The sequence below is a fragment of the Protomyctophum bolini genome (genome assembly GCF_963924005.1).
Source record: "Protomyctophum bolini genome assembly, chromosome: 14".
NCBI classification, from domain to species: Eukaryota; Metazoa; Chordata; class Actinopteri; order Myctophiformes; family Myctophidae; genus Protomyctophum; species Protomyctophum bolini.
The window spans coordinates 31376033-31400015 of record NC_137875.1 but is presented as its reverse complement, the minus strand read 5'-3'; the positions used below and the strand labels follow the sequence as shown (position 1 = coordinate 31400015).

The 23983-nt window shown below is 42.0% G+C and overlaps 1 protein-coding gene across 2 annotated transcripts in view; it reads right to left on the bottom strand.

The window, feature by feature from the left end:
• grid1a (glutamate receptor, ionotropic, delta 1a) overlaps positions 1-23983 on the bottom strand; it is a 292626-nt gene that overhangs the window by 106983 nt on the left and 161660 nt on the right. For both annotated transcript variants that reach the window (XM_080781653.1, XM_080781654.1), the window contains exon 3: positions 13731-13936. In XM_080781653.1, coding sequence (XP_080637779.1) covers positions 13731-13936 — 206 coding nt within the window. The remainder of the gene's footprint in view (positions 1-13730; positions 13937-23983) is intronic.

The window sequence follows — 23983 nt, the reverse complement described above, 5'->3', positions numbered from 1 at the left end:
CATACAACAAAGTATAAAATAGGGCATTCATTTATGAAAAGCATAACAATTTAAATAAAATGAAAATGAAATATGGAGCTACAGCGACAGCGACAATATTGCAACCAATTCATAACGTCCCAATAAATGACTTTCCCACAGCAATCCTTCTCTTTTGAGAAGGGTCATAGAGATATGTTCCTCATATTGTGAATCAGTAGCAAGCTCTACAGTACCTACTCCTCTGTGCACAGATGCTATTGTTGTGTTGTTGTAATTTTATTTCCTGAGACCCGCTGAACAACACCCAGAGTGTTGCTCTGATCGTCACCTCCAGAAAATGAAGACTCTCTCCTCCTTCCGCATCCACATGATGCTACTTGAGCACAAAGCATTGTGGGCTTTCATAGCCTGGGTGGCTGCAAGGGAGTTTTGCTTTTGCATTAAAAAAGGGGTTTTTAATTATATCTGGCCTCACGCATTAGTGCTAAGGGAGGGGGGGTATAAAGGCCTGGCATTGATGGATCAGGGGAACGCACAGGTGTTGAGCACTATGAATGTGTTAGTGTGTGTGCCAGGTATGTGCATGTTGTGTGTGTGTGTGTGTGTGTGTGTGTGTGTGTGTGTGTGTGTGTGTGTGTGTGTGTGTGTGTGTGTGCTCACGTGTATTGTATGTGTGTGTGTGTGTGTGTGTGTGTGTGTGTGTGTGTGTGTGTGTGTGCGTGTGTGTGTGTGCGTGTGTGTGTGTGTGTGTGTGTGTGTGTGTGTGTGTGTGTGTGTGTGTGTGTGTGTGTGTGTGTGTGTGTGTGTGTGTGTGTGTGTGTGTGTGTGTGTGTGTGTGTGCGCGTGTGTGTGTGCGTGTGTGTGTATATGTGGAGCACTATTTGTGCCAGCGCTGTGCTCCTTGCACCGACACAGTGCTCTCTATGTCGGGGTAATGAGTCATGCTGGGATAAACACAGGTCACAGCCAGGCCCTTTCCTTCTCAGAGGGGCAGGGAGTCAAGGTGCCAAGACGCAGGTCTGATGCATGCTGTAATGTGACAGTAATGTGCAGGGGAAAACAGACGGGGGCAAAAGAAGTGTGGCTGAATGCATTGTGTGAGTTTAAAGAAACACGTGAGGCGCTCGATTTATCTTTAGCTGTCCCGCTGTCTGGAGAGATGAATCACGCTCACACAAGCTTCGTTGTCAGGTGGTTTGTCCATGTCTGGAGAAAGCCAGACCAAGGTAAGATGGAGAGAGATGTGTTTTGGGACTTACTTTAGCATTTTTGCGAGATGGATTTGTGTTTCCCGCTGCTTTGACGATTCATAAGATAACAGACATCTGTGATATAGGATGTATTGTACAGAAAAGCAAAGACCTTGCCTTAGGACATGCAGTGGTGGAAAAAGTATTCACATTTTCTTTTTACTGCAATGTACAAAAATTCTGGAATTCAAAGTACAAAAGTATTGGTATTGGAATGAAAATGTATAAAGTAAAGTAAAAAGTTTTCAAATCTTTTGAAAACAGATCTACAAGGTCACAATGTGCCGCGATGCAATACATTGTAAGCTTGTAAATGTGCTATTTTCAAATAGCTGAAATGTACGTATACTGAGATGAAGTGGTAAATGCATGTTTTGTAATAATAATCCAAATCAAACAAAGTAACTAGTATCTAAAGTACAATATTTGCCTCTGAGTTGTAGTGCAGTAGAAGTAAAAGTACAGAAAATTGGAAATACAAAAGAATACCTAAAACTTTTGCTTAAGTACAGTACTTGAGTAGTTACTTAACACCACTGCCTTAGGATATGCAGGATATACTTTTTTTTATCCTATATTAAAACGTCTTAAACTAATCTAATAACTAAAGGGTGAGGTCGCGCTGAAACAACAGAGCTTCTTAATACAGCACAGTTGAGAAGCAGGAGTTGAACTATTAATCTGGTGTCAGTGAGGTCATATGTAGAGTTCATTGACCAAAACAAGCACAATGAAAAACAGGTATGGCCAGGGTTCATGGCCATAGCGTGTCTTGAGTGTAGAGGGTTTGATGATGTCAGATTGATATGGTCGTGATCTTCATATATGGAGCGTGTCAGAGGCGTGACAGACTGACAGCCTTCAGGAGCGTGTCACAAGGTGTCTATGGAGACAGACGTACATATATGGAGTGTGTCAGGAGGCGTGATGTCACGAGGCGTGATGGACTGACAACCATTATGAAGGCGTGAGTGATGGAGCGACAGGCAGGTTTTGCAGGTGTTCATAGTAATCTGCGACCTACAGTCGCAATAAGGATCCATATAAGAAGCTCCATGTCAACCATGTCCATATATGGAGTTCCGGGTTGACCATGTCCGAATATAGAGGGCATGAAGTCAGTGACTCTAACCTATTGAGTAACCATGGCGATCTAACGTGGTCAACCCTAGATGATGTGAAATGCCACCGCCAAACGTCATGTCAATGTATGTCATGTCAAATGCACAAACATGGAGATCAACATGCCATACACAACATGCATGTACAGTATGAGGAGTACTTTTCAACATATGAGGATTTTCAACATCCTCTGATACACTCATATAATGGGCATATCGGTTGGATTGCTCGTGTGATGTAGACGTGGGGGGGGGGGCACGTAGTGGCCAAAATAGATGCGAGATGCGATGGCCGAACCTCTAGTATATAAAACACTTTCTATGCATCCCATAGGCTTCATTTCATACTTATGCATTACAATCTACTTATAACACTGAGATATAAAGACTAAATATACTCCTAATACTATACAACAATATTTATTACACATTAGAATTTTATAAACTTAACGTTAAGTATAAATGCAATGCAATCAGCTGACACTGTATAACTATAAAATACAGTTATAAGCACTCTCATAGTAAGTAGTAAGTAAGCCTTGCCGAGCCATGATACGTACTCATAATGCGATCATAACACATTATAAAGCCTTAATTATAATGATTTATAGGGTCACATATCATAATACTTGCAAAGTAACACAGGGAGTAGTCGGTTGTCTGGATGAATGAGTGTAACTTGAGTATGTGAGGAGGCTACATTGTTCTGTCTCTCACGTAAGACTGCAGTCTCTTTTTGGTGCATCAATTGAGAATGACACACGTTCAGACATCACAAGACAGAAGCTGACACAGTTTTCAAGAACTCATTTCTCCAGCTAACTCCTTTATACCTGTGACTGACACTGACAAAAGCCTTTTTTTATCGAGTGGGAGTTAACTGTCAAAAGACATCTATTACTTTCAATTCAGGAAGATGTGGTTGAAATAAGGCTATGCGTGTGTGCCTGTGGACAATATTTATAAATGTACCGGTATGTATTGTATTTGTGTGTGCTGAGGGTTAGGGTTGTGGCCGCTACAGGTTGTTATTTCAATGGCACTGTATTTCCCTAGCTAGACATTGCCACTGTATGTCTCTAAAGCACCTGTTATGCACCAGTCTTCCATAATGGAAAGTCAGATTGAGATGCTTTTAAATCATAGTTCACGGGTGCTTGTAACAGTCAGGCAGAGGAGTCCTTGGCAGCAAAACACAATTCCTAGCAAGGGCAAATGTCTTTATTACATCTCACACTGAAGTGTCAGTAGGACCTATTTTTAATCAACAATTCATGGGCTAAAACTCTTGACAAGATAATCTGCTTTTAGTGGTGGAATGCAAACCCGCCCAGCCTGCTAAATGTCTAACGGATACAGTACATATAAACAACATTCTCTGCACACGCGTGGTACACCCACACAATTCCTTACAGGCAACTGAAATGCTGATTTATTTTGGGGGGAGCGATGGCTAAATCCACTGTTTCTAGACTAGACAAAGCTTTATTTGGGTATTTGAAAAGTGAGAGGATTTAGGAAGTGTTTACTGGAGAAAATATAACCAGCGAAAAAAAGAACAGGCTTAAAGAAGTCTTTGCTATTGGCTGTGCTGAATAGTAAAGGGCTTTACTTCGGAGTAAACAAACTACAATATATTAGATTTATACAAGCGCACAAAGAGATGATCGGAGTGAGGGAGTATGAATTAGGCATAAATCTACTTCTTTTTTATGTTAGATTTTTCCTCTTTCCTATTTGAGTGACACCATAAAGCAATCTGATGAATACTGGAGCGATGAAGAGTAAAATGTTTTGTAAAAGACTGCAAGCTGACCCCACAGAGCCCCCCCACCCATATTATTTACACGATGGGTGCCCAAGAGGTAGCTTGCGATCTACTGTCTGTACCGGTAGATCTGTTCATCCTCACTGTTCCAGATAGTACAAATGTAACTAAATGGAAACATAAGTGTTACATACATTCTCTACACTCCCCGGAGTTAAATGAACACTACTGATGTTTTATTTATTTGTTATTGTCTCCACCAGGCCTAGGCATAGGGAGAAAGTATGTTTTGCACTCCGTCCGTGTGTGTGTGTGTGTGTGTGTGTGTGTGTGTGTGTGTGTGTGTCCGTCTGTTAACAGCTAATCTCCGCCACCGTTAACCCAGTCGATGCCAAACTTTGCACACACTCCCTGGATGCTAACGATGAACCACTGCCAGAAGTTTTCCAGAATGGCCTGTTATAGCGCCACCAGGAGGCCGACTTTTGTAAAACATTACTCCTCCAGATTCTGTCCAAAAATCCCGCAAATCGTTACAGTGTCTCTATAGTCATGTGTTCAAGACGGATCTGTCCGATATTTCATATTCCATCCTAATTGGCTAACATTGGCTTTCAAAGTTTGCAGGATTGGCCCGTTTTGAACAAAAAGCCTCAAATCATGAACGCAGCGTGCAATTTTACTTGAAATCTTTCACAGACTTTTCTACTAGGCTGAGGAATATATCCCACCCTTTTCACAATTCACATTGGCCTATTATAGCACCACCAGGAGGCCAAAACTTAACCTGCCCTGGTGGAGACCTGTGCACAAGCCCGAGGGGCACTTTATCTAGTTTAACCTTATTTTAACCAGTAAAAATCACATTGAGACTAAAGTCTCTTTTACAAATGTGAACTGGCCAAGAGAAGAGGAAAAATAACTAACACAGCTCTGCCAGTAACAATAAATACAAGACAATAACAGGACAGACATGAATATGAATGTAACATTCATATTCATAAACACAGAACCCACAAACTAAGTCCAATAAAGGCAAATATATAAAAACTAAGCAACGGAATTTGTTAATTAATACACTAAAAAGCAAGAGAACCAACATTTGCTAATTGGTAATGAACCTCAATGCAGCATGAAACAACTGTTACCACTGTACAGTGACTCACCTACGTCAAAGAAAATTGTCCAAGATTTATCACGGGTGCATTAGGAAACTACAATGGCATGTTCTCGTAATGCACTTCAAGCCAGCCTGGCTAGTCAAGGTCACCTGGACAGGAGCCGATTTATTGCCTCAGTGTCTCAAATCACCGGGCACATCTCGGAGGGCTAGCAGGGGAGCCACTAACAATCATGTACTGCAGTATGTTTAAAACATTGATTTAATTTCCTGTGCAAAACTTAAAACACGAAGCAAGAAAATCTGTTTTTATCATTAAGGTGACAAATTTTGCAGTTTGTTTGCCTTTTGGCACACACTGACAATATTCTCTGTCAGGCAGGCCCTGTATAAAAGTATACATAGTAAGTTGTTATTCTTTTCAGGGGCTGGGACTATGCCCCTCAGAAGAATAACCACTTTTTCCACCGTCAAATAATATTGGCACCAAAATAAGCAGTATATTTGGAGGTTGGAGGATGAGTTGAAGTAAAATAGGCTTCTGTAGAATGTGAAGAGAAGTGAGCAAGCAGCTACTCACTAAATCAGTTGTAAAGAGGCCCAAATGCCATTTGTGTGGTATTTTACGGCATAAATACATTCTGCAGTTACATCTGAAAGTCGGCATTGATTTTACAAGTTTAATGGTGAAGAAGCAACAATCCAATCCTATATCTGAAAACTCTGCGTGCATCCATATTTTGTCTCAATGGGTTGACCGATCGATCTGAAATTGCACATGCATTGTACACTGGCAAAGCAGATTTGTCAATGGACCCAAATTTAAGCTGCTTATTAGCATTGTTGGCCAGGCAGACAGGGAGCAGAACTCACATGGGGGACATGGACAGAGCAAACAGAGAAGACGTGAGTGACAAACTAAAGGCCTTTTCAGACGGGGAGCGACTGACACGCCTTGTAATTGAGGCGTGCGTTTACTTTGGACGCGCGATTACCCAAGCGTATATTCACAGACGCGGTCCCGTGAAATTGTCGTGTAAAACCTCAGCTTCCCGTCATGCAGCTGTGCAGTGTGAAGCTCAACAGCGCCACTTTGTCATCTGTTGGTACTCTAAACAGACATACACGCACGCATACAAACAGACACACATTGCTGTTCAATGGAGTGGTTGCACCACTCAAAAACACAACATGGTACCAAGGACACATGGACTCGTCTCACCAGCTGTGGCAAGAAGGAGCAACTCAAACTGCCAAGCAAGCTGAAGATTATGCTGCTGGGTCGCATGCATCAGGGGTTAAGGGACTAGTGTTTGATAATGGGAAAAATAACTGTACTGCACTCCAATTTAGTTCTTCTTCTTCCTCTTCCCATTTTCTCCCATTTTAGTTTTTATGCCAATTCCAAAATCTTCCCATGTGTAGTCCCGCCTGTCACAACTAACCCCTTACAGTTAGTCATGTGGGAGGGTGTATAGTGTAGACGTGTCTCTTGGTGCACAAGAACAGCCGCTTCTTTTCACCTAACAGTGAGGAGTTTCACCAGGAGGATGTAAGTTAGAAGTTGCTAATTCGGTTCAGTGAATTCTCCACGGTGGTAGGAAAAAACTTTACTCTTGTGACACCCAGACTCCCCCTCATTTCACTCTTATGAGTATGATGGTGCTAGAGCAATCCTTGCCAAACATCTAAGGACATTTCCATCTGCATTCTCAAGTCAAAAGTGTTGCAACCTGTGTGGGTTTTACAATTGTCGGTCGTTTAAATTAAAACACTGTTTTACAATCTGCGTTATTTTGCATGCATCAAAAGCTTAAGGCGATCCCGACTCCACATGATCTGCATCTATGGCTCTTCCGTGCCTTGTGTGCCACAGAATAGTCTCTTAAAACAGAGTGGATGGCCCCCTTCCTACCATATACAAACACTCCCTCCCGAGCACTTTGTGTCCCTCAAGTATTGTACTTTTAATTCAATCTCTTAGTGTTCTCCTCTTCAGCGCTTCGTTCATCCTTTTCCACAGATGTTGTCTCTTGTTTTTTCAGTTCTACTTCATGGAGTAGAGGGGATGCTTCCCCTCTGTTCGTTACATTTTCCCTAAGGTTGACTAGCTCTCTCTCGTCTGTCACTCTCACGCTCAGTGTTTCTTTCCCTCCGTCGCCACCTCTCATACTCTTTTTTCACCAGTTATTCTTTCCACCCTCCTTCCACTGTGATCACCCAGAGTCACAGCTTCGGCACCCACATCATATTCCCTGGAACGTTGCAGCAGTTTCTGTCACCCTCCTAGCTTGGCATGATGGCAGCCACACAGGGAGGCACCACTCACCCGGCCACTGGGCTTCATCCATCCCATGGCGCTGGCATATGAACTGACACCCCTCAATCTGTTTCCACCAACCACACAACTATTATAGCTGTCTACTGCCCATGAGGCATGAGGAGGAGTTATGGGAAAGGGCAGGCCCAATGTTGCTTGTAGTATCAGAAGTCTCAATAACGCTAATATTTAAAGAGGGAGTGCCACAATTTGTGTATTTTTCCAGTTTTTCATGTGTCTATGAGGTGACAGTACTTCATAAGACACCCTGGAGTCGTTTTTTTGTGCAATGGTGTATTAACTTTGCTTCTTCCTGGAGGCTGAACCCTTGACAGTCAAACGGGCCAATGAAATAAACAGTAATATACAGTAGTGACATCATCAGCCCCTCCCCTAACCCCTCCTCCTTTATCATACAACTACAGCTGTGGGTGCGGCTTGAGGGCGAGAAGAGAAGTTGCCCTAAGGGCTGAAACAACAGTTCTGGGAATGCCCATATATGGACCTTTATATACTGCATATAGTGTATATAGGCCTACAGTATATACTGTATATATTTTTTTTTCTTTTTTTAATGACGTGTTCGGGTCAGGTAGGGCATACAATGTGTGCTAATTAGTAAGGCCAGGCGGGGCCTCGGGCCAGCCCAGTTTGGGCACAGTTAGGGTCCAGGTAGGGCCGGGTCTTAATTTTCGGGCTTGACAGACTGACGGCCATATATGGAGTGTGTGTGTGTCACAAGGCGTGATGGACGGACGGACTGACTGTTTTGCAGGTAATAATCTGAGACCTACACGTACGGTCGCAATAAAGTGCCAATTAAAGAGTAAGGAAAGTTATTAAACTAATGCTTAAACATTGCTTAAACAAGGAATACTCATTTTGTAAATTGTGTACCAAATTTACATAAAATAGGATATGACTACCTCTTCATTCATTTTAGAGAAAATTAATGACCGGTTCCCAAAGCCAGAAGTTTGAGAGCCAAAGCTGTCTTCAGGATCTACAGCCTGGAGCTGTTCCATTGACAGAATTGAAGAGTGACTTTGGAAACCCATAAACTGTTCCAAGTCTTTACACCCAAATGAGCATGATTTTACTGCATGAGTGAATCAGGGAATGCTTACTAATATAATCTATCCAAGGACACATAAATTACATGACATTGCCCGTGTTCTCCTTTTAGAGGTGTCAGGCGTGTGTGACTCATGTAAAGGTGGAGGAAGCACAGAGCAGCTGCGTGTGTTGAATAAGGAAGCACCGAGCTGACAGGAGTTGGTACGTCAACGATCCCTCATGGTCAAGAGTGGAAATGGAAGAGTCCTGACCACAGAATACAGAACGGTCACATAAGTAAAGGATAACCACGCAGGTGTGCATTAAAGGATTTGAAACCATGACGTGGAAGCCAAGAACCATCTGACAGGTGACGACGCCATGGTGGTGTCAGTAACCTGCACAAGCTCTAAAAAATATGACAAATAATAACCTGAGGATTGTAAAAGTTCAGCCAATTGATCTGGGATGCAATGCTGGTTAGGGAAAGATAGAATAGCATAGAAATAATAAAAGATTACCCAAAACTAAATTACACATGCAGCGGATAACATGAGCGATGATAATAATATTTTTTTGTTCGCCAATTTCCTACCAAATCAGGTTAGGTTAGTGACATTGAAGCATGCACTGCACACAAACGTCGATGTGTGTGTGTGTGTGTGTGTGTGTGTGTGTGTGTGTGTGTGTGTGTGTGTGTTATATTATATTATAAGTCCATATCTATGACCGAATCATGCTGTCCGTATTGATATACAGTGGCCTATAACAACGCTCCCTCTCATATGATGCTGCTTCATTGACTTCACACAGCTTTTTCCTCTTAGGGTGCTGCTACGGTATTATTGTAAATAGATTTAACTGTGTCTCATTCCAGTGAACAAGATGACTGTCCCCATCAATCCTGCTAATTAACCGAATTTCTTTACATTTCCATTACCGTGATGAAAACGGATTGGCTGTGGGTGATGAATATTTGCTCCAGCATTACTGTGGCCCTTTAGTCACCATGGCAACTTTCTGGACAGTTCCCCCCCCCCCCCCCCCCCCCCCCGAGGCTGCAAGTATTCATGGGTACTTTATCCTCCAGAGCATCATCATCACTCTCCATTTAGATATTAGCACATTTACATTTTCTACCACACTATCTCTACTGGGGAGTGGGCAGGGTCTGTGACCATGGTTACGATGATATTAACCCATTTTGACGTGGGATCAGATTCTAAAAATGTCTTCTACATCCCGACAGTTTTCTGAAAAAGCTACGTTTCTATGTCAGTGGTTCTTCGATTTTTCAAAAATTGCAGACCTACAGGCTCATAGCGCGCCACTCGGTGGCGCTATTTTTCAATAGCTAAAGCATAACATAATGCTAACATCAAAAGGGGTTCCCGCCCAAAATGAGTTAATGAACCTCTGAAGGATTAACGAATACCCTGTACTTTTAATATATTACCATATTCATTGCAGGTACATCAAGGGTGCTTGCAGGGGCATTGCACTGGGAGTAGTTGAAGATAAAAGATATGCATAGAATATAATCAGGTAGATTAAAAGCAATCTCATGAGAAGGTGTGTGTAGGTGTGTGCGTGTGCGTGCGTGCTCACGCGTGCGTGTGTGTGTGTGTGTGTGTGGTACAGTAGTAGTAGTAGTAGAATTCACAAGGGTAGGAAGATCAAAGCGGCATGTCATTAATAAAATCACACCCGTGTTGTCATCGTTCAATCAAAGAAGACGATGGCCGTTGTTAGCGAATCGATCGACAGCTCAGACGTCACTGCTTAAAGCAAACATTAAAAGTCCATAGACCTAAAAGTCCATAGACTTGGCTGCCACCCGACATCACGTCATGTGTCGATTTTTTGAGGGGGCATCAAAGTCCATAGACTTGGATGGCACATTACATCATTTCACCATCTTTGATGTATTTTGTCCATGAGTGCTGCAGTTTCAGAATAATAGTGAGACATAAACCAAGTACTGAATGGAACACAGACTTCCACAAGATGGCTGCTAATTAACTCCCGTTCTTGGTTATAAATCAAAACATTCAAAGTGGTTTATATTGCGTGATCTGATCACAAGGTAAAGCATCATTTTACTTATTTTATTATATTACAAGCATCCAAAATGGGTTTACCCATGAGGGTCGCTGGCATCTCCCTTAAGGATAATATGAGAAACTCAGCCATGCGTGAAGGACTCGGGAGTTGAGTCGCTGCTCCTTTGTTTAGAAAGATCTGATAATCTCAAGTAAAGATGCTTCACGGTCAGCTCCCGAGGGAGATTTTCCAGGCATGTCCATCTGGGATGAGGACCAGGACCAGGTGGAGGGATTATATATCCACACTGGCCTGGGAATGCCTTGAGATCCCCCAGTCAGAGCTGGATAGTTTGGCCAGGCAAAGAGAAGTGAGCCTGGGGGAACGGCTCCTGCCGTGCCGTGACTTTGGATGAGCGGTTGAAGATGGATAGGTGAATGGATGAGTGGAGATTACACATAGTGCTCTGTCAAAGTAATATGCCCTACCTTTCCTCAATTGATATTAAACCAAAAAGGGAAAAGGAAAACACAGACATACTCCATTTGAACCCTGTTGAAAAGGTATTTCAAGAAATCACCAAAATTAATTTCTTCTTTTTTCATTTCGTTTTAAGGCTAATCTCCTTCAATGGAGCTGGTGAGGATGGAGGAAATTACTCTCACTGTTCTGCTGAAATCTCCCTTCTCAAATATTGCGTACAGTACACTGTACAATTATGAGAGTTCATTCACAATTCAGAGTGTACAAATGGAAGCAAATGGACTCTCTTACTCATTCACCCATTTTAACCTCATCTCATTCCGTTCCACACACACCGAAGGGGCTATTTGGCTGCATTCATACAGACTCAGAGTTAATTTAACACTCAATATTCGAGTATGTCGAGTATGTCTTTTCATGGCCAGTGTCAAAATCACATCATTCAAAGGTAAAATAAAAAGATTGTTCCAAGGGTTGTCATAGAAGTTTCTGCAGTGTGTCCTACTCTACATAACGTACGTTATGTAGAGTGTCATATTTTAGACCATAAGATATCCATGTGTACTTTGACCGGCGGAATGTCACACTCAATAATCTCTACTCATGCCTCTTATCTGAACTCAAATGAGACACCATTTCAACAGGCACCCCAGCCTGTCTACATATTCGGCTTCGTATCTGGCCATGGATTTTAATGCAATTTATACAGCAACAACTGAGAAAAGAGCGTGCAAAGGCTGCGGCTAATACAGAAGCTAATGACTATGGAGAAACAGAAGCACTGCTGGCAAGGCCTTAGCAAGCGTCCGTAGCAACCAGAGCGATTCCAAAGATAAAACACAGCAGGGCCTTAAGACGAGCCTATACTCGTCATGAGCGCCCAACGTAATTAATTTATAGGACGAGTATAACTGTGATTAGCACCAAATTATGTTAAGCACATTTTCAAACTTGATCTGCATATACTGTACTGTAATTGGTTCTCACTAATACTAAGTTGCCACCATTTCCGTCTGCTGGACATTTCAGAAACCTGTCTAATGACATCATTGATGGGGATTCCAAGCTAATAGAAACTGCAGCCTTTCTCATCCTGGAAAGACAACACACTGAAAAAGAAGCTGGTTTCTGAACTGTCCACGGAACCACCTCTGATACACGGCAGAGAGTAGACACATACCGTCTTTTAATTGAACTTCGGTGAGGACCAGTTATAGAAAAGGTTTGAAAATGGGTGAGGTGAGGCATTTAACAGTCCTTTACAGTCCTTTTAACTACATGGACCCTTGGGTCCGTATACTGGTACAGTAAGTGAACATTTGCCAATAATAGGCGAACTTGGATAGCAGATCTACAAGCTCACAGGGCATCACAATTGTGACCTTCTATAGTAGCTCTAAATAGGGTTTAAGTGATTAAGCAGATTTGCAAAGATAAATGCAATTTTAAAAAGCTTTGATTTTAATACCTATTGTATGGCACAATGCTTTAGTGCCCTTGTGCAGTAACAGACACGATTACTGTATGTAAACCAGTCACTTTAATTCTAGTTTAGTCATTCTGTTTTTAACTGTTTTCATGGTTTCTAGTTGTGCCAAAGCACTACATTGAAAGACGTGCAAAAATAGGTTATATCAAAACATTTCAATCCATACAGACACTATTTAGGCCTGGACAACAAAGAACACCTGAACAACAAAGAACAGAAAACTTATTTCACTATTGCAAGTTTCTCTGCTAAGAAACAATAATTCCAACACAGTGATGAGGCTGTGGTTTTCTTTACTTGTTTAAACCGGCCAGCCAAACCTGCTGTATGTTAAATCCCATGACAATTATGAACATGCTCACAGCCTCAAAAAATCACACATGTGCTTTGATGTATGGCCACAGCAGCAACATTGGGTTCATTAGACACACATTATTGTAAATTGCTAATATTCGGCTATTATTTATTTCAGGAACAAAATAAATATATATATATATATATATATATATATATATATATATATATATATATATATATATTATATTAGTGATGCACGATATAATCGGTAGCATAATCGGAATCGGCCATAAAAATGCCATATCGGAGTTCAACATGAATCTATAGTCTATAGTCTAGAACAAAACGCCAAATGGGAGCTCATGTCTCTTTCAGCTCCGCCATGTTTTGCACCCTGGGTGACGTAAGGAATCATTGTGGGTTAAAATCGATGCTGGGATGCGTTCAAGCTCCCTGACGCCAGCTACATGTAATTAACAAGTAGGCCAACATGTGCAGAACATATAAGATAAGCTACATGAACATGCAAACATTTCACATGGGGCCGGAAGGAACAGGCCGTTTCGTCATGTTCCATCACTCTTTACCGGGAGGATTATAATGGAGCCCCAGGGACTTCCATTACCAACGAACCACCGGGCAGTTCAGCTATTATGCTATTTTCTGTGTTGTTATCCACCTACACAGAATGTGGTCCAACCCTGCCTTTCAATTCATGGCTTTTCATCTGTGATGACCATAGAAGCTTGCACGCACTCGTTGCATTGGTAAAAAAAAAGAGGTCGCAGAGGCTGAGCTTACCTGATGAATGAACACCTGGGCTCCCCGAGGGCTCATGAGCAGCACGGCCCGCCGCAGCGTGTCCCGGTAGCGGTTGAGCTCCTCGGTACGCATGGTGTTGAAGAGGTCGGTGAAGACGCGGCTGACGTTACGGTCCACCCTCTGCAGGGAGACGTCCAGTCCCAGTCGAGACGCCTGGTCCATGAAGTTCTGCAGACCCCGGATATCTGGGAGGAGGATAAGATAAGATCTGTATTTGTCACTGTATGAGATATATGACAAAACTTTGTTTAGTGCATCCATACAAAGTATCAACAAAGAAAGAAAGAAACACTGATGGAGCAACACCACATCATCGTCAAGTCAAGTCAAGTCATCACAGTCTGTTGTCAATAAAAACATCCATGATGCTTACAAGAAAGTCTTGAATATTAAGTATTAAAATACAGAATAAAAAAAAACTGAGGAGAGGAGGGTGTCCATGGTAAGAGGAGAGACAGAGATAGAGAAGAGAGAATGAGGGAGAAAAGGTCCAAGAATCAGAGAGAGTAGAGGAAAACATAGAACAGATCTTTAAGCAGGTGCAAACTTAGACGGTACTTCATTCCCAAAGCATTTCTTCCACAAGACTGGCAAATGAACAAGCACTTCCAACATCTGAACACCCACTCAATACTTAGGCATTCATCCACCTGCTTCAAGGCAATATTCACGCTCTGCTCTTGATCTAAAGCGAGAGACAAAACAAGCACACTCGTCTCTGCATTTCTTTGGAGATTACACTAGGATATGAGATTGGTGGCAGGTGGTACTTCCCCCAGAGAACTTGGTGCGCAGCAGACAATCAAAGGTGATGCAGGGCGGAGGCCCGTCGCTAAGCTCTACGCTCCCGGCACACACCGGGGGAGCAGGAGCCCAGCAAGTGCCAAGTCAGTGCTGCATTGTCAAGGGGAGGAGAGGCGGTGGTGCAACAGCAGAGCCTTTCACTGTTCACAATGGAAGCTCTGGCAAATGTACTCCCCTGCTATGTATGGGAGGCGGGTGTTTTGTGTGTGTGTGTGTGTGTGTGTGTGTGTGTGTGTGTGTGTGTGTGTGGATGTGTGTGTGTGTGTGTGTGTGTGTGTGTGTGTGTGTGTGTGTGTGCCGTGCGTATGTTTATTCACGCATGTTCAGATTTCCTCCTGTTGCATCTGCAGAACCTTGATGACTCATTCAGAGGACCAGAGCTTTGGTGCTCACATCAGACGCTACACATACTGGCATGGAACAAGCTCCTACAAGCATGCAGAGAATCACGCACGCACGCACGCACGCACGCACGCGTATCCTCATACATCCCATGGGGATAGCCTGCCCTATGTCTAAGAAAACATGCCTTTATTGATTGGTATAGTGGCTCAAGGCCAAAATAGGAAATTCTGATAAGAAAGTCCTTGACCTTGCTTGAGCAGTGAAGCAATAAGTTTCACATGTTGACTATATTATTATATAACTTATCACGTCATCACGTCACACTATAATTCACTCAATGTCTGAATGTATGTCAGAAACACTGTCGTAGCTCCTCACTGCCTGCACCAATCGCTCCCACTTCTCACACAGACATTGACCCTAATATTATGGAGGTCTTAACGAAGCCCTTTTCCCCATTTAACAAATTATAAATTAATAATTACTTTATTAGTGAATTACAATTACCCCATTAGTCCGGCAGCCGACAGGCTTCTTTTGTTTAAAGTGGGAAATTTGGTATAGTCCTACAGGTAGTATTTATTATTGGCCTAGAATATTGTCTATATACTGTACATACGTTCATGAATCTACTTACTGAACTGGTTGGAATAACGTGTTCCTTCCACGCTCTACGTCCAACCAGGGAAACTCCCCCCTGTCAGGTGTAAAGGAGCAACTTGGACACTCAGGCATGAAGGAAGCATGAGTTCAAGTCCGTTGCTCTCCCCTTGTCCCCCATATATGGGGACTAGGTTGGTGGAGGGTGTGTAGAGCCCAGGATCACATTAGATGATTGACACAGGGGTGAAAAATGGGTTACAAAATCGTGGGATAAAAAAAAAATATATATATAAAAATAAAATAAAAATCTACTTACTGACAGGCTGTCACTATTGGGCTTTTTTGGGAGGAAAGTTTGAAATTTTTGCCTGCCTGCCAGGATGTTAATGGTAGATTCATTATCTGTGGCAGGCAACACATGTCAAACTTTCCTTTTGCTTTAAGTAGCATGTGACGTGTCAAACTAGGGGGTTTTCATGATTTCATGGTTTCCAAGCATTAGTTTTGCACAAAATACACTCCTTGAGCTAAAAGCAGCCATAACCACTTGCCAAAATGTGCCAAAAGTGTGCTGACCTCATCACATTTGTCATGACGTCTATGGCCGTTTTTAGCCCAAGGAGTGCATTTTGTCCAAAACTAATGCTTGGAATGGATTCAGAATCGCCCTGCATCATCTTTGTGTGTGTGTGCACAAACTACCTTTGTGCACATCCTTGATTTCAAATGGGGGTCTGTGGGCTAATAAGTGTAAATGTTGAGGTCCTTGCCATGAAAACATTTCCCTACCATTCATTTGTAAGAATACTTTCATGTTATACTGCTGTTTTTATTCATAAAAAAACCCACACAAATATATTATACAAGTTGATCTATCAGAACGGGTAAGGAATAGTAGTGTTAATTTAACTCTGAGAGTGTACACATGTAACTAACAGTGTTGGGCATCGTTACTTTCTAAAGTAACGTCGTTAGGTTACTGGATTACTGCCCATAAAAATAATCCCTTACCGTTACAGATTACCTTCTGAGAAAAGTAACAAGTTAGAATATTTTCCGTTATTTTCCGTTACCAGACAATTAAAACCCATTTTTTTATGCTTTCGCAAGTTGGTTACATTGTATTAGCCCTACTGCCTACCGTCAATGCGCCGCACGGCCCGGTTAAAAACGAGAATGATACACATGCATGAACTGACCATAGACAATATCCCCTTTACAACTCTCTTTTTTAACGAATATAAGTCGCCACAATCGCCAGCCTATACACGTAGGACTGGACCTTAGAGTAATAACTCTATGGACTGGACAGGAAGAGCTATAGTGCAGAGTACAGACAATACTGTTGCGCTGCGCTCTGATGCCCTCTCCACGCCGCGCACCGTGGCCCATGAACAACAATAACAACTCCACGTGGACCCACGACGACCCACGTATGAATTAGATAGTTTATAAGAAATGGCACGGCGGCCATCCTTGCAGGCAGTGACAGTAACATAATGAGAATCCTGTAGGCTGTGTAACCTGTTCATTTTGGGGGGCATGATGGGCATCATCAACAACAGCCTGTTGATGAATGATGAATGATATACTATGAAACTTAACAATTCATTTACTAGTACTCACCTAATGACGCCGCCACGGTGGATATACCATGTTTAACGTAATTCCGAAGTGTTTAGCCTACATTGTTTAAGTCATAGACGCATGCGGTTTTTATGAACTTTGGCTAAAAGCGTGTTGTTTTTATTATTCCACTACCACCCGGCACCACTGTCATGGTAACTGGCTACAACCGAAACAACTTCCTCTTCAAAATAAAATCTACTTGTACCAATACTTTTATTTCTTAAGTGAACTACAGGATGTAGTAGACGCAGGATGTAGTACATGGTATAGTGGGCTTGTAAGGATAAATCACACAGGACAGAAGGCAGGAGAAATAAACTCCGCAGACAGATCGGGGCTTTATTATTTTTAAATCTTGCCAACAGAATGAACAGGGACACATTATAGTAACGGGATTACTTTGTTGGAAATGTAACTAAGGAACACTAACTACTAAATTGCTAAACTAACAAGTTACTTTATTCTGTTACCAATAAAAGTAGTCCCTTACATAACGCCGTTATTAATAGCGCCGTTACACCCAACACTGGTAACTAAATAGTCACCTGACACTGAGGATTTATACTGTGTAAGTACAATAAGACATGAACCATGCAGAGTTATTTAGAATAGTCTATTTTTCTTGTCTGCTGCAAGTCATTTTCGGCCAACAAAAATACTCCCTGTTGTTGGTGGATTCTTCCGAATAAAAATGTTCAAAGGGCAGAACAAAACATGAAATTAAAGCATTAATAATTTTGAAACACTGCCAAAGTCTTTCATTTCAGGGCTCTTTGAGGCCTCTCTCTCCTCTCCATGCAACACCTAATTTGCAACTCTTGGGTTTGCATTGATGAAAGGACCCTTTCGTTAGTTTCCAAATTGTTTCCTGGAACGAGGACAATGTACATTACTCTAGGTAGTACCCTATTCCTACAATGGGCAATAGTTTGACCACTGAACAATTGTAGATAGCTTTCCCCCGATTTCCCTTGGCACCATTAAACTATTGCAATTCATTTTGTGCCTTGACTGCATTATTTTACTGTATTGTGATGACAAATAAGATTGTTTATTCTCCCCCACCCCCTCAAACTCGAGCAAAAAAAACAAGTAATTTTGGAGAGTATAGGGCTGAGGTGAGGCTTCCAACATGTTCATCAAACTCAAATGGTAACTCAATACTTTTTCCACTTCCAACACTATTTCCAGTTCCACTTCCACAAACTAAAACGCCTACAACAAAACATCAAATCCAATTCTCTATTCATAGTTTTGTTTATGGTTTTCCATCAAATCTCTCTACTAAATAAGCTGTACTAAATAACTGCTGCTGAGCTGGGCACGAAGAAGAAACATATTGGCAAGCTCCATGCAAGTATTGCTCCAGCTTTGGCGCATGTGCTGTGATGGCACCAGTGACGTTAAACGGCTAGTGCAGAACAAATGACAACAATTACATACAGGATGTATAGTGAAACTTAACATTGTAGAACATTACCTAGACATTAGACCTGAGACAAGCACTCCTTGATTACACACATTACAAAATAAACAGGAGTAAGATGTACTTTACATATTACCTGCGTGCTATGGTCCAATTTATAATAGCACAGTGTGACAGTGTGCTTAATAACATCAACTCCCCCACCGTCATTAGAACTAAATCCAAGCTCATTTAATTTGATCATTCTTTCCAGAGAAAATTATGAAAATGAAAAAAGGCCAAGAAACCAAATTCTCAGTTGTCTTTTATAACATCTTGTCATGTGAATACAAACAAGCACAGCTGTAAATCCTGGGAGGAGGCCAGGGGAAGCTGCCACACTACAACCATTCTAGGACCCTGCCTGGCAGCATATCTGACTTCAAAGCCAGACGTCCATGGAGAAGCTACGGTGGCCACTTCCAGGGGGTGGCTGTGACAGTGCCACGGAAAAAGGGATTAACATGGAATTATAGGTCTGATTCCTGGACATGTTCGCCTGAGCATCACTTCGCTACACAAATCTGTCTCTGAAAGTTTTAGATATCAAGTTTGAGCCTCTCTCTGGCTCTGTGCCTCCCCAGGCGAGCAGTATCGAACATGCCCTCTCCTGCGATTGCCATTTGCTTTCTTGCTTGACAGTGAGGGAGGCAGTATATAGGAGGCAGTATAGGAGGATAAGAGGGGAGGGGGGGGGGGGCATGACAGAGAGAGTTTAAAGTTACATCGATGTGGAATTCATTCCCACCAAAATCGGTTTCAACACATCTTGTGCTCGGATTGGAGAACGTGCATTGAAGTGCTGTAGTGTACTGTAGACATGAGCATACCATGAACAAATGGATCCAACATTTTTCACTATAGCTGTCAAGCTCAGCCACAAACCAAGCCGGAAAATAAAGGAAACGGCTGTGCCACAAAGCCCTGTTTACTCACCACTGAGACGAGACTTTTAAAGCAAAGACAATAATAGATATAAACACATCAGTCCCAGCAGCTAAGCCATACAGGCTGCCACAAGAATGAAGGAGAGAAATACAGAGAGAGGGAGAGAGAGAGACAAGAGACATCCCACTTCTCATGGAGAAAAGAAAAATCATTTTGCGCTTTAAGGTGGCAATGAGTGGGTAGAGAGAGGCTGTCTGGGAATTGGAAGGCTACGGTTCACCCCGGCCCCTGATCATTCTACTGTACTTTGGTTTTGTGCATAGTTCCCATCGTATCGTTTTCTAACGTTTCTCTAACTGCCTTTATTTTCTTTTACCTGCACCTACAGTACAGCTCCTTATAGCTAGGATGGGTAAATGCAGAAGCCAGATTTCATGTACAATGTACAGTAAGTAAAATGACAACTAAAGGGCACATCATCATCGTTATTATTACCAGTAAGACGCCCTGATGGCGAGAAGCGACCTCGCTTTAAAGGGCATCTGCCTGGGTGACAGCAGACTGCTGGGCGAGCGCTGGTGCTTTGGCATGGGGGGACAGATCAATATATGGAATTAATTATGTACTGGCCATATATGGGGCGTGTCTTGACTCGAGTGTACAACATTTGATGAGGTCAGGTCAACATATGGTCTGTCATAACAGCTCAGCTTCATATATGGAGATCTAAGGGTGGCAGCGGGTGCCTTGAGTGTACAGGGTTTGATGAGGGTTCAGGTAGTGCTGGGCCTTAATTTTCGGACCTGTTGTGAACTCTAGTTTTCGCCAGTTGCCGGGCGCGGCTGCATTAATAACTTTGGGGCAGGCCCGTCTACAGTTTAAATGGACAGGTGTCAGTCAAAAGGGAGACATCGAAGTCAGGAAGGATGGATGGGGAAGGTTATGTACTGATGGACTGATGGACAGCAATGTACGATTTCATAGTATGATCAAATGAGCAATAATACATTTTTGAGGGTCGCTAGCCATTCCTATACACATGTTTTGTCTTTAGTTCAAGCTTTGTTTTGTAAACGCCATTGACAATGAAGGGACACTTTACGTCATAATGTAACTCATTGCGTCATAGTCTCTTTATTGTTAATGTTTGTGTTCGCACCATTGCATCACCTAATCAACATGAGTTAGACTTTAATATATTAGCGCCCCTTACTTCACACGGGTGTGATTTTTAATATGTTATTTGGATGACCCTAATTAAGCCCTAACCACACCAAAGGGTCACCATGCAACGTACTCCTTGGGTCCAAACGGTTGCAAGGAGTTAACGCTAAAACCGTCTCGACCCTTTGGTGTGGTTTGGGCCATTGAATTCCATGCGTTGAATCACTAGGGTCAACGTGCCCTTTGGTGTGATTGGGCTACTATTGCAATTTATTTTGGGTCACGCCCCCTTTTAGCTTACATTAGGTTATGCTTCTAACCTGCAGTGAATGGGACAGTGGCAATAAGAACAATGCAGTAGAAGAAGATAACAGAATGTAATAATTAAACTAAACAATGTCATTTTCCAATCAACTGATATCTGTGTCTTGATGCCATGGTACTGTAGTAATTTCATGCATTTGTATCTGACTGAATGCACATCATATTACAATAATAATGCTACAGTATGTGATAAAGCTGGCTGTAAGAACAAAGCTACCAAATCATTCAGAGAAATTATTATACTCGATACAAACCACAATATGAATAGACACACATAATCATATACTTACTGTCATGCAGTGACTTAACATAATCCTGTCTATCATATAAACGTCATATCCAAGACCACTGGCAATGCCCAAGGCCTAACAAAATAGTGTGCATCGATTGCATTGTTGGCATGGAACCACGCCTTGCAAATGTCAGTCCAATCAAGTTCTCTTCGAAATTGATCTCACTAATTGAGTTTTGCTACAATGCTATTTCAATAATATCAATTTGCATGCCTAGAAGGAAGCTCACAAGGACTAGGAAGCTACACAAAAGTAGTTTGTTGCTTTGCTTACACTAAAAATATTGTTTCCACCTCCACAGAGAAATAAAACAATTAATCAAGGTCTTTATCCCCATGACATGAGTTGGTTGTTAACGTGTTTTATTTTGTTGACTTTCTGCCTTATTTATCCTCTTATATGCTCTGAGGTGAAGGTAACATTCAGAGCACCATGTGGTTTTCTTTGTTTCCAACACGGCAGTGAGCTATATGAATGAGAATAATGCAGCAATATCTACCGCTTATTTATAGAATGACGCTAAATATTTTCAGAACAATTCCTTGTAATTCTCTTTCATCCAATGTTGGTCACATTTAGCACAGACAACAGGGTAAAATAAGATAAATACAGTTAGCATACCAGTAATAATAATGTTTGTGTGCACACACCTTCCCTCTCTGTTTCTCTCTCTATCCCTCCCCTATTGTACCTCTACCTGCTGTTTTTATTTCACCATCTCCACATAATTCCACATAATTATCTCCCGCTCTCTCTTACTCGCCCCTGCTCTCCATCGTTATGAAAAGCCAATTAATAGAAGGTCACTTGTATGTCTTGCGGAATTACCTGACATGTGAGTTGGCAGCAGCTAGACCTTATGGGTTAAATGTTACATATAATTGAGACATGAGGTGCGTACTATGTCTGGATCAAAATAGACATGAACTTTGGAAAATGACTGTAGTCTTTCTAACAGGATCCCTCGTACAAGGTTTTGACTACGCTTGCACCTCCTGGTACCACAGCACCTCTAAGGCCCTTAAAACAAGGCTCCAGACTTCCCAAAACTTCCCTGGTTAGGCTACTACTTGGCCTCACTCCCTGAACCCACCTCACCCCTGCCCACTTTGACAGGCTGGAATGGCTTAGGGTTGACGACAGAGTACAGCACCTTGCAATGGGTCTGGTCCACAAGATTCGCTATACCACAAGATACCCATGTACCTGTCTAAATACTTCCTTAATGTCAACGAAGACCACACCCAACACCAGAGGGAGTTCAACAAACCATGTGCAACCCAGATTCGGCACAAACAAGGGTCTAAATTCATTTCACTCCTATGCCACCAAAATGTGGAACGCCCTACCAACAGTCATTAAGACATGCAAATCCCTTGACTCCTTCAAAACTGCTCTGAAAGGGCACCTACAGACGGCTGCAATTCGAAACTGGTCTCTGCCCGGGATCTGGACAGGGCCCCTGTCCATGGTCCATATATGGAGCTGGCCTGTTCTGACATCATTCTGACGTCTGCATAGACTCCATATTTTCGCATCTCTATTTTACACAGTGTCACCTTACCTGTGTTTGTCTATGCACAGCCCCTGCTGCCTGTGAGTTATAAAGAGACTCCAACGTATTAGAACCATTTCCTACCCGGGAGCTAAGGCAGCTGTCAATAGTCTCAGTATGACTGGCTGGTGTATTTGGTAGCATTTAGTAGTGTGACTTTAACAGACGTATATAAAAAATGTGCGTAGTAACTTCCCCCACCGGAGGTGACATCAACAGTTCGGGCTCCCTGAACCAAAGACAAACAAAAAAGGCTGACTACCATTGAACACAGATGCATTCCGAAAGACTGACCAAGTGTCGCACATCATGTATCAGCATGATGTATCATCATACATGATGATCGAATAAACTCTTATTAAATAAATCTATCAACTGCTAACTAAAGCAGATCGTATGAAACTATGAGACTGTCTAATGTATCTTGTTCCAACAACAGTCTCTGAAAATATGACCCCAACTATTTAGAATTACAATGAAATAATGAAGTAGCATGTGTAAAATGTGTTGAAAAGGTGTATATTTCATTCATGCAAAAGTGAAGTTTCAGATTCATACAACATAAAGGATATGGATTGGATTGCGGGTTATTAAGGTATGCAGCCTACTGCAGATATCTCATAACACAAGATCTGAGAAAATTGTTGAATTCTATATTCTCCGTTATACCCTGAGCTGGCCATGGTGCACCATATCGTACAGCTTACCAAGCCAACACTGTAGTAAAACTGTAACAGTGTTACTTTAACTATAATTTATTTTTCATCAGCCATTCCATTTTCCCATAGAGATTTACAAAAAAAGTTATATCAATAATTTAAGCCTAGAATCAAGCAATTCAGGATCCTGGTGAATCATGACCAAAAAAACCTTTCAGTGGAGAAAGAAAAAATGAAAGCTAAATTTTGTCCCCTGTCAAACAAGTGTTTAATCACCTTCATAAAATATGTCTGATCAGATGATGCTGGTGGCAACAAGAAAATGGAAATGGAAAATGGAAACGGAAATAAAAATATATTAGCAAATCAGAATACTGTACTTTGCAGGAAATAAACTTCATTTGACATTGTCAGAGGCTAGCAACACATGGCATGTACAGACACAAACAAGTAGAATGCACCCGTATTAGTAATGTCAATGTGGATTGGTCTGTGTACTCACT